General features: G+C 36.4%; 1 protein-coding gene and 2 pseudogenes across 3 annotated transcripts; 2 read left to right on the forward strand and 1 right to left on the reverse strand.

The window, feature by feature from the left end:
* Positions 1-20: 20 nt before the first annotated feature.
* On the forward strand, positions 21-2,130 carry LOC104723050 (uncharacterized). Its single transcript, XM_010441343.3, has 6 exons — positions 21-320; positions 571-798; positions 898-1,074; positions 1,157-1,381; positions 1,471-1,599; positions 1,683-2,130. The coding sequence occupies exons 1-6, from the start codon at positions 240-242 to the stop codon at positions 1,914-1,916; spliced, it is 1,074 nt and encodes a 357-aa protein (XP_010439645.1). The 5' UTR covers positions 21-239; the 3' UTR covers positions 1,917-2,130.
* LOC104727900 (F-box/kelch-repeat protein At4g19870 pseudogene) lies at positions 2,083-4,546 on the forward strand (annotated as a pseudogene). Its single transcript, XR_015571325.1, has 3 exons — positions 2,083-2,096; positions 2,294-3,544; positions 4,330-4,546. The product of XR_015571325.1 is annotated as an F-box/kelch-repeat protein At4g19870 pseudogene (transcript).
* Positions 4,547-7,639: 3,093 nt separating this feature from the next.
* LOC104727901 (uncharacterized) lies at positions 7,640-9,386 on the reverse strand (annotated as a pseudogene). Its single transcript, XR_015570457.1, has 4 exons — positions 8,938-9,386; positions 8,553-8,840; positions 8,236-8,464; positions 7,640-8,148 (listed from the first exon to the last, which is right to left on the reverse strand). The product of XR_015570457.1 is annotated as an uncharacterized LOC104727901 (transcript).
* Positions 9,387-11,246: the final 1,860 nt, after the last annotated feature.

Here is an 11,246-nt window from a genome sequence, read left to right on the forward strand (position 1 = left end):
AATGAGTAGCAAGATGTGAGCCTTATCTTTTTTATTACAGCAATTATGCAACGGTGTGTACTTTTTAAGAATTGAATTTTCCACTCTAAAGCATCCAAATGATCACAGGTGAGTCGGTTTAGTTGGGCGTGACAGAAGCAGTGACATAATCCGTCGCTATAGTTGACTCTGTAACCTTTGGGACTATGTGTATAAATAAACTGATCAGGTGAGTCTTTTACTTACATATCTCCTGGTTGATGTCTTATTCCACGATCATCAGCAACAACAGCTTGCTCTCTCTCGCTACAAGGTTCAGTACTCGTGGATCTCGTCTTCAGGTACACTTTTTTTCGAATTCCTAATTCCAATTTCTCTCTGTGCATATTTTCGTATTGGATACAGGTTTTTCTGGGTTTATTTTTGATCTGCGAATTGTTTCGATGATGCATCAAACTCTGAGAATTTCGAAAAAGTTTCGAACTTTTGATCTGTTTGGGTCCATATGCTATGAAGCGTATGATGCTCTGTTTTTGTTCATGAACCTCTTTTCCTCAAACTGATATGTGGCCTCTGCTTTTGATTTGTCAGAAGTGTACACTTTCAATGGCTCGATCTGCGGTTGATGAGACATCAGATTCAGGAGCTTTTCAAAGAACTGCATCAACAGTTCGAAACTTCGTTTCAAGAGACTCAAATTCTCAGTTTCCAGCTGAATCTGGTAGATACCATCTTTACATATCTTATGCTTGTCCATGGGCTTCTAGATGCATTTCATACTTGAAGATCAAAGGACTTGACGATGCAATAAGCTTCTCGGTGCGTAGACCCAACTCTTTAACACTTCTTATTGTCATGTAGAATCATACCTTTTCCTGAGCGTATTGATCGGATTGTTGTTTATTTGATTTCCATCAGTCTGTAAAACCCATTTGGGGAAGAACCAAAGAAACCGATGAGCATATGGGATGGGTCTTTCCGGGTTCAGGTACCGAGGTTCAAGGAGCTGATCCTGACCATCTTAATGGTGCAAAGAGTGTAAGAGAACTCTATGAGATTGCTAGCCCGAACTACACCGGGAAGTATACTGTTCCTGTAAGTCTTTTTTGGCTTCTCAATGTCTTTTAAGTCACTTTTAGTTGGAACTAGATGGAGTGAGTTGAGGTTTTTATGTCAGGTTCTGTGGGATAAGAAGCTCAAAACTGTTGTAAACAACGAGAGTGCAGAAATAATCCGGATGTTCAACACCGAGTTCAATCAAATTGCGGGAAATCCTGATCTCGACCTTTACCCTTCTCATCTCCAAGCAAAAATCGATGAAACCAATGAATGGATCTACAATGGGATAAATAACGGTGTCTATAGATGCGGGTTTGCAAAGAAACAAGAACCTTATGAGGAGGTACGTAAGTGTGGAAGCCATGAATACCTATCACCGTACATGCTAATTGATCACATGAGAATGTAAAAGTTTATGGTTCTTATATGTAGGCTGTTGAGCAAGTGTATGAAGCATTAGATAGATGCGAGGAGATTCTTGGAAAACACCGGTACATCTGTGGTAACACTTTGACTGAAACAGATATCAGATTGTTTGTCACCCTTATAAGATTTGACGAGGTAATTGATCCGAGTTTTCTGCTTTCAAACCAAGAAAAAGAAACACACAAATATTCAAACGAGCCTGTAAATGTTGAATGCAGGTTTATGCTGTCCACTTCAAATGCAACAAGAAACTCTTAAGGGAGTATCCGAATCTGTTCAACTACACGAAAGACATTTTCCAGATCCCCGGAATGAGTAGCACGGTGAACATGAATCACATTAAGCAGCATTACTATGGAAGCCACCCGTCAATTAACCCTTTCGGGATCATCCCTCATGGACCAAACATCGATTACACTTCGCCACATGATCGACACAGATTCTCCAAATGAAAAACATCTCATCAAAGATTTAAATAATCTTTGACATGTGAGTTGAGTTCTGCTTTCGGAAAGTTCAAAACCATCTTTACCAAATAATAATAAGTCGTGTCTTTAACCTTGCAAGTGATGTAAAGTTCTATGTTTTGAGATAAAAAAAAAAAGCTTTCTGTTTTATATGTTACAGTTTGGGTGAAAATAATGTTTTTTTGAAGTCTCAACAAAATCTTCATGGGATCTTTTAAAAATCCAAAATTGGACTGTAGCCAACTTGGAGTTCTCTCCTGAAAATTCTGGGGTCTTTTAAAAACTAATTATACTTAAGGGGCTGTTTTGCTATTAAATAAACCAAACCCTATTCATATATAGTTTCACTAGTTTAATCGCAGCTTTCACAAAATCATTACTAAGAACATTCAAGTCGAACAACCGGAGAAGAGGAAGAGGAAGAGGAAGAAGAAGACTAAGAACTCGTCTCCTTCTTCTTCTTCACCTCCATCGTCGTCGTTATCTCCGTCTTTATCTTCACTCCCAGATGAAATCGTGGTGAATTGCTTAGCAAGGATCTCGAAGTCGTACTACCCGACACTCTCGCTCGTTTCCAAAAGCTTCCGTTCAATTCTCTCTTCGACCGAGCTCTACGCAGCTCGATCTCAACTCGGAATCACCGAGCAGTGTCTCTATGTCTCTGCATCAGAGCATGGTTGTCACTTTATCGAATGGTTTAGACTTTGGATTAACCCTAATCGAACCCTACCCGACTCCATGACTAAGAATATGAGGAAAAAGAAGAAGAAAACAGTCGAACACTCGTTTGTATCGATTCCGTCTCCATATCTTTCTTCTCTGTCTTTCGATTCTGTTGGTTCAGAGATTTATTTCATCGGCGGACGGGTCGAAAATGGAGGACAGTGGTCACCGTCCAGAGCTGTGCGGGTCCTCGATTGTCGCAGTCAAACTTGGCGTGTTGCCCCTAGCATGATCTTACCCCGGATGTTTTCCAGTACATGTGTCTACGATGGAAAAATCTATGTAATGGGAGGTAGCCACGGGTTAGATAATGAATCATGGGCGGAAGTATTTGATACAAAGACTTTGACTTGGGCATGCCTCCCCGATCCGGGTACTGAGGTACGCAAGTTGTACATTTTTAGAATCACAGAGATCGACGGAAAGCTTTACTTTGGCAGTAGAGAAGATATGTATGCTTATGACACAAAGCAAGGTAAATGGGAATGCGGTAAAGGCTTGGTTGCAACGTTTCCGATGTCAGAATGTGTGATAGAGAATGTATCCTACTCCTATGGTCTAGAAGGCAACGGGTGCTGGTGGTATGACATTAAGTCTGAGAAGTGAAAGGGTTAGAGTCACTAAATGACAAGTACAAGAGGAATGGTGGCAAAAATGGTCGTATAACTAAAGTAGTTAGCACTGGTGGGAAACTCTTGCTTCTTTGGGAAGAATGTACGAACTTCAACACCAATCATAGGAAGAAGATTTGGTGTGTGGAAATTGGCTTGGAAGCGCGTGATGGAGGTGAGGTTTGGGGAAATGTTGAGTGGGTTGATGTTGTGCGTAGTGTCCCCACATCATATCAATTCTTGCGTTGTCTTGTTGTCTCGGTTTGACTTGTATCCAAGGTATGTTCAGTCGTTTTGATATTTTTTTGGAATATAACATCAGTTTGCAAGTTCCAATTAAAAAAAAAAATCTGCATACATAATATAGGGAGACATAGTGTAGTTCATGCGTCTTTTGCCAAAGTTCGAGCTAAGAAAGTGTATTTTCTATATATATAATACTAGTAGTCACTCCGTGCGTAGCACGGATTTATTTTATATTGTTTTAGATATCTTTTGTAGTTTTGGAGATTGTTAGTTAAAACAATATTAATTAAATAAAAATATTATGTAAGATTTGAGATATAAGGGTTAGTAAAATGTGTATCTTTCTATTTATAAGAGAAATTGTAGTTAAGAGCATATGGAAAAATTATTATTTAATTGGATAAGAAATAAACTAATCTTTATATCAATTAAGTAAATGTAATTTATACTTTCTCTGGTTTTTTACTTGTCGTTTAATGTTTCCTCACACAAACTTAAAAAAACTATTATATTGTCGGTTTTACCTTTTTATTACTATATTTTTTATAAATATTTTGACACTGTGGGGTAGTGTCGGTCGACACCAAGGCCAGTGTCGGTCGACACTTGGCTGGTGTCGGTCGACACTTGGCTGGTGTCGGTCGACACCTCCCTTCCAGCGAGATGATGTTTGATTTCCTGTTTTGTATGTCTTGTTTGTTGATTGTTTGGAACATTGGTATCACTGTTGCTTGTGTGTATAGCCCAATAGATGGGAGGATTGCCTCACTGAGTGTTTATCAAATACTCATGCATCTCAATATGTGTTTGTGGTGCAGGTAAAGGCAAAGTGTGATCGTGGAATCAAGGTGATGAAGAGGAGGATGTTCTAGGGAAGTCGATTGTATGTTGTCTGGCGTTGCTAGGTTGCTAGAGTTGGGTCTTTAGAAACATTGTTAGGTTGTCGGTTTCATGTTTCCTAATGTTTGATTATTGGATTGTTGTTATGGATTATTATTGGTTATTTTATTATTGGATATTTATTAGTATTGTTATTTCCGTTGTTGATTGTGGTTGTGGATAGGTGGCTAGTGGATATGGGACCACTAGTTGTAGTTGATATTATATTTATATTTATTATTTATTAATTTAAAAAATAAACGGGTCGGGTCATTTCAAAATAGGAAAGTTAACAAAAATGTGTCAGGTTTATAGAAATACATTACTGTAAATTAATAACTAAATTGTCTATTTTTTTAAATATATATTCAAGAGTTATATATTATAAATATAAATCTATAGACAGGCATCTTAGCTAATCAAATCATGAATTTAAATATATATTCACTTCTCTCTTTAAATAGAAACATATATAGTTTCATCTTTATTTAAAAACATATATATATATATATATATATTCAATTATCATTTAGTTATTTAGAAATTATATATTAAAATATATTTTAGTTTATTTTAAATGGATTGAAAATGAAATAAAATAATGTAATATCAAGATCATGTGAATTACTTATATTAAAGTGTGGAAATAAAACAGCAAATTATTACTTGACATTATCCTTAAACTATTTGATCATCAAATTATTTGTTACACTAAAAATTAAAAGAAACAAAATGACACTTGTGAAAGAAGGGAACATCATATGACAATCTTTTGTAGCTTTCCAAAAGAAAACTTTACCTTATTATTAGATGATATAATATAGTAAGGTTTATTTCAACTCTTACTCTAAGAATCTGACTCCCAACATAATTATGTATTAAAAATATTTTAAAATCAAATACACATGAAATTATATATTTTCTTTTATAATTATTTTAAAACGATTGCATAAATCATAAAAAGATGAACAATGTAAAGATAATTTACATTTGTGGAAAAAATATTCAAATTTAAAGTTAGGAACTTCCCAAAAACGGATGATCCGAACAATGATACTATTGTTACCGGTGTTTTGTTGTTCGTTGGAGATTGAATCGAGGATAGAATAGAAAGTAAATGTTTTAGTTTTCACAATAGTATGAAAGAGGATGTGCTTGTATAGTTTTAGGTTGTTTTTAGAAAACTAAACTTTATACAATGTTTCAGCCTTTTAGAGAGAGAGAAGAGATTGAAATCAAATATTAATAATCATAAATTCGCAAGTGTTTCAAAATAATAAGTTAAAAATGAGAAGTTCTGTAAACAAAAATGAAAACTGAGGAAAATAGTGGGTATATATAAGACAATGCATAAAATGATGGTATTCTTTAAAATCAAACCTATGTAATTATGTTCATACACCATAGAACCTAAAACAAAATACTGATCAACCCAAATAAAAATAGAAAATGGTTTCATACTTTTAAAGTAAAAACTGAAACCAAATTAATTTATGATAGACTAATTTAAAAATATAGAAGATTTTATAATATATATAAGATAATTGTTGTATAGTTTGCTTTTTGAAATTTTTTCAACATTGTTACAAAAATATATTCCTTCCATTTTTAGTTTTAGCATATAATATATTTCATAATGAAATCATACACCATAGAACCTAAAAAAAATACTGATCAACCCAACTGAAAAATATAAACTGATACCAAATAAAAATAGAAAATGGTTTCATACTTTTAAAGTTGAAATTGTTGGGGCTGATAAAAAAATACTGAGTATTTTAAAGTAGAAATTGTTAGATTCAAACATAGAAATTAGACCTAAGAATTCAAACTTATAAATTTAATTTAATGTTGGTATAATTCCGAGATGAAACCAACGACAACTAATAAAAGGTAGGTCTAGATTATTGGGGCTGCATTTGTTTATGATTAAAGAAGAGAGGAAGAAAATGTTGATGATTTTTTTTTTTTTGGTTTTATTGGCTTGTAGTTAATTAGGTCCAAACTATTGTTAATTAGGTCCAAAAAAAGTACAGGTGTCAGAAATATAGTAAGTTAAGTGTCATCTCCTTAGCAAAAATTGAAAAAAAACCTTCTCATATTATATAAGATATGTTTGTGCGTATAACATGAATATACCAGTTGGAGAAGGGAGAAGGAAGCAGAGGCAAAAGGAGCACAAGATGATATGACTGCCGAGTTAAATATGTTTTGAGGAAAGAAAAAGCTACTTCTAAAAATTGAAACTTGTTATCTTTATTTCAGTGACATTGAAACTTGGAAGCTCATGTAAGAAATTAGCAAAAACATTATAATATTAGAGCTTCTCACTGCGGAGTTGAGCGCCATAACCGTAATAGGGGTTTCTGTGATCAAAAACAAAAGTAGAAAACAAAATAGTAAAAAGCAAAATTGGATTGTATAGCCATCTTGGAATCTCCTAAATACATCAGCGTTTTTTTTTTAAATTATTTATAATTAGGGGTTGTCTTGCTATTGAATAAACCAAAACCTATAAATATAGTTTCTCTAATCTAATACAGTTCCACAAAATCATCCGTGTAGCTATGAACATCCAAGTAGAACTACCGGAGAAGAAGAGGAAGAGGAAGAGGACGAAGAAGACTAAGAATCCGTCTCCTTCTTCTTTACCACCTCCGTCTTTTTTTTCCTCCCAGTCCCATACACTACAAGAAAATATGCGGTTAGCGACTACACTATTAGTCGCTTTGTAGTCGTAAAAACTGTGTTTACGACCAAATAGCGACTAACTCAAGCAGTCGGAGATCGAGAGTCGCTAATTAATGTAGTCATATTTATAGTCGCCTTTAGCGACTACTGTACGACCAAAAAATGTAGTCGTTATATGGTCATGAAGTAGTCGTCTTGTAGTCGTTAAATAGTGTCTGTTTTACGACTATAGTGTGATTAATTAGTAACTGAGTGTTTATAGTCGCTATATAGTCACTTACCGTAGTGACTATTTAGAAACTACATTACGACTATTTGGCCACTGATGTTGATTTCAGAAACTGTATGTTACGACTATTTAGCCACTGATGTTGATTTCAGAATTTGAAAGTTTCATATACTAATTTCCCATTATCCTCTTCTTCTCATTCCCATTATCCTCTTCTTTTCATTCTTGTATACCAATTTAAATTGAAAGATTCGAATTTGGAAAGACATAATATCGAAATATTGAAATACACAACATGTTCAAGTTACAAATCAAAAAAGGTCATAAACACAATCTGAAAGTGGCAATGAGTTCATACAAAAGAGCGAGAGATAGAGTTCATCCGAGTAGAGTGAGATAGAGTTCATCCGAAAAGAGTGAGATTGAGTTCATCCAAAAAGAGTTAAGACATAGAAGAAACCTATTAAGCAGCGGTTGATGGAGTTGGAGTTGCATCATCTTGGGGAAGAGGTTTTGTGGTTGTCTGTTTGCTAGCAACGAAATTCTGAAACCGCGGATCACATTCCCTCAGAAACTCCTCGACGATGGAGAGATGGTCAATCTTGTCCTTCTGGGCAGCAATAACCTTGGATTGCTCAGCTTCACGCACAGCTGTTTCTGCATCACGCCTCTGTAGTTGAGCAGCCTGTTCTTCTATCATGCGTTGAGCTTCCTTCAACTGTTCTTGGAGAGCCACAAAGGTAGAAGAGCCACATGCTTGCTTATGCTTTCCATTGACAAGGCAGTCCTTGAGGCTTCCAACTCCATAAGGTGTTCCTATTGTATCTTTCTCATTGGACTTGAAAATAAGAGAAAAGTTAAGATTAGAGGATGACAAATTAAACTACAAGACTATAAATGTGTATTGTTTTTTTTTTAAAGAAACCTGTAGGAAAATTTCTGTATATTCTTCTGTTGTGAGGTTCCCGTGGCCGTGATTCTCCATCTGACACAGCAAAAGACTCTGCCTCGAGCTGAGACAACCTCTCTTGAACAGTCTTCTCATAAGTTTCTGCAATCTTCTCTGCCTTCCGATCAACATATGTACCATCAGGCTTTGTATGTGCCTTGATAAAAACCTCACCAAGTTGGACTTCTCTTCCCAATTCCTCAACCTGCAATGTTAGCAAAGAAACAGAGATTAACTAAAACAAATAACAGCTATGTAAGAATTGAAAGTGGCAAAAATAACAGCTACTTAACCATTTCGTCTTGAAGCTGTCGATACGACTTTGGCCCTGAGAGGTAGACGTGAGGACCTAGGCCGTTACGGTCAGACATACGGGCATCAGAGTAGGTTTTACTCCTTTGTTGTGCTTCTTCAGTGTCCCAGTAATCCTCCATCGTAATCCAGAGAGTGTCGCCAATCCAGTTTGGTTGAACTCGACTAGTCCTCACAGTGCTAACCATGTCTTTGATCCGCTTTTGACAGATTTCCTCAAAGTAAGCTTGAACAGTCCCGATTATCAAAGGATCCCAGGTGTGGGTTTTCTAGAAAAAAAAGGAGCTATTGTGAGTGAAAAGAACACATGTAAAGCTATGTATGAAGGCTATGTATGAAAGCTATGTAAAAAGAAGCTATCCTTACCGCGAACTCAAGGAAGTATCTCTCTTGTTTGTCCCGCGGCACACATGTCCAGCTGTAGAAGGGACCTTCGAATTTGTTTTGAAGAATTTTAGTAATCTTCCGAACAAGTTTCGATCCTTTGTCACGAGTAAACCTCCATACACATGAACCAATAAAATAAGTAAGCAGGTTACTTAGAAGCAAATAATGGACAAACCAAAAGAAATGAGATCAATACAAGAGAAGACCACAATCATTGCTATTCGCATAAGACAAAAAAACACCATTGCTATTCCTATAAGACAAGACCACAATCATAAAACACCATTGCTATTTGTATAAGCCAACACCACAATCATAAAACACCATTGCTATTCGTATAAGCCAACACCGTTGCTATTATTTTAAGCCAACACCACAATAATAAAACACCATTGCTATTCGTATAAGACAACACCACAATCATTACAATACATTGACTATTCGTATAAAACATGTGAAGAGGAAAATCATACCATTGGGTGTTCGGTACGGGTGTGGGAGAGAGGACGGTGGTGAACTTATCCCTGTCTGGAACCACAAGCAGTGAATTTAGAGCACGCAACACGTCTGCCTGTAGTTCGGGCAACACCGGAGAAGATTCTTCTTCGAAGTTGTTCCCTTGAGACGATGGATGCGATGGATGCTCCTGACTTCTGGCCTGACTTCTCGCCTGACTTCTCGCCTGAGTTTGAGAGGATCGAACTGGAGAAGGCGGAGAGACATCCCGACTTCTGGCCTGAGTCCGTGGATTGAAGTGGACTTCTTCTGAAGGAGTGCGGTGTAGCTCGGGTGGAGGTGGATGTGTAAATGAGTTCTGAAAAAGTTGTTGCAGTGGAGGATAGTTCCGGATCTGGGCTGATGACTGTCGTTGCAAACCGCCGAGTTGTTCTTCAGGCGTCTGCAGAGGAGGAGGATCTTGTACCGCCGGCGTGAAGTTGTACCGAGTGGGCAGAGTATTAGGCCGTCGATTTGGTGTTGCCCCCATCGCTCTCTGAGTAACGTTAGGAGCAACCTTCCTCTTCTTCCCTCGATTCGGCATTACGGTGGTGATTGAGACTGATAAATTCGAAGAGACAGAGAACGAGAGAGGTAAGGAGAGAGGTTTCGAAAGAGTAGGGTTTGAGAGAGAGTTACGAGAGAGGCGATAGAGTTCGAGAGGGTGTGAGACTAAGGTTTTTAGGTTATGTAGTGGGTTAATGGGCCAAGTTTAGGAATTTGTAGGCCTAATTAGTTAATTAGATAGTGAGTTTGGGCCTTAATTAGTCCAATTGTAAACATTTAAATGATTAAGGTAGAAATTATAATAATAAAATTAATTTATTATTTTTCTAAAAATTATAATTACAAATTTAAATTATTTTAGTACTTATTAATCATTAATGAAAATTAATTTAAATTACAGATTATAAATATAATTTATTTGGGTTTAAATATTGAAACAAAAAAGAAATAACAGTTGGAATGAAGAAGACAAATGGGTGCAATTTGTTTTTAAAGACTAAACCTATGCCACTAATAGGCGACTACTTAATAACAGTTGGTACACCAACCCCCACATGAAAAACACGTTTTTTTAACTGTCTTTTATGACTATTTGGCGACTACGGGGTGACTATTTAATGACTCGCCGAATAAATCGCACAATAGTTGCTAATTTGACGACTATAGTACGACTATCAACTGTGGTTGGTAAGGTAGTGATTCAGTAGCGACTAAATTACTGTAGTCACAACGTAGTCGTAAAGTAGTCACTATTTGGTCGTTATTTTTGGTGACTACAAATGTAGTCGCTAATCGACTGTTTTCTTGTAGTGATACTATGTCCTTGTGAATTGCTTAGCCAGGGTCTCGTGTTCGTACTACCCAACGCTCTCAATCTTTTCCAAAAGCTTCCGTTCAATTCTCTCTTCCGCCGACCTCAAAGCAGCTCGATCCCACCTCGGAAACACCGAACAGTGTCTCTACGTCTCTCTATACGACAGCAGTTTTCACACTCACCAATATTTTAGACTTTTGCTTAACTCTAATGGAATCCTATACGATTTGCCAAAGTTGGAGATAACGAAGTGTTTTTTTTTCCCGTTACATATGACTGTATCATTTGGAGAAAGGAGTAGAAAGCAGAGTCAAAAAGAGAACAACAAGAGATTTGATTAGTTAAGGTTTAACTCTTCATTTCGACGTCAAACTAGTTATATGGAAAATAATTAGTATTTGTCTTTGGATATATGTACCTAGCTGTTGATCTTGATACCGGATTCATTGTTTATGTGTTAACAACATGCTGA

This window comes from Camelina sativa, chromosome 11 (assembly GCF_030686135.1).
Source record: "Camelina sativa cultivar CO46 ecotype springtype chromosome 11, ASM3068613v1".
In the NCBI taxonomy this organism is placed as follows: domain Eukaryota; kingdom Viridiplantae; phylum Streptophyta; class Magnoliopsida; order Brassicales; family Brassicaceae; genus Camelina; species Camelina sativa.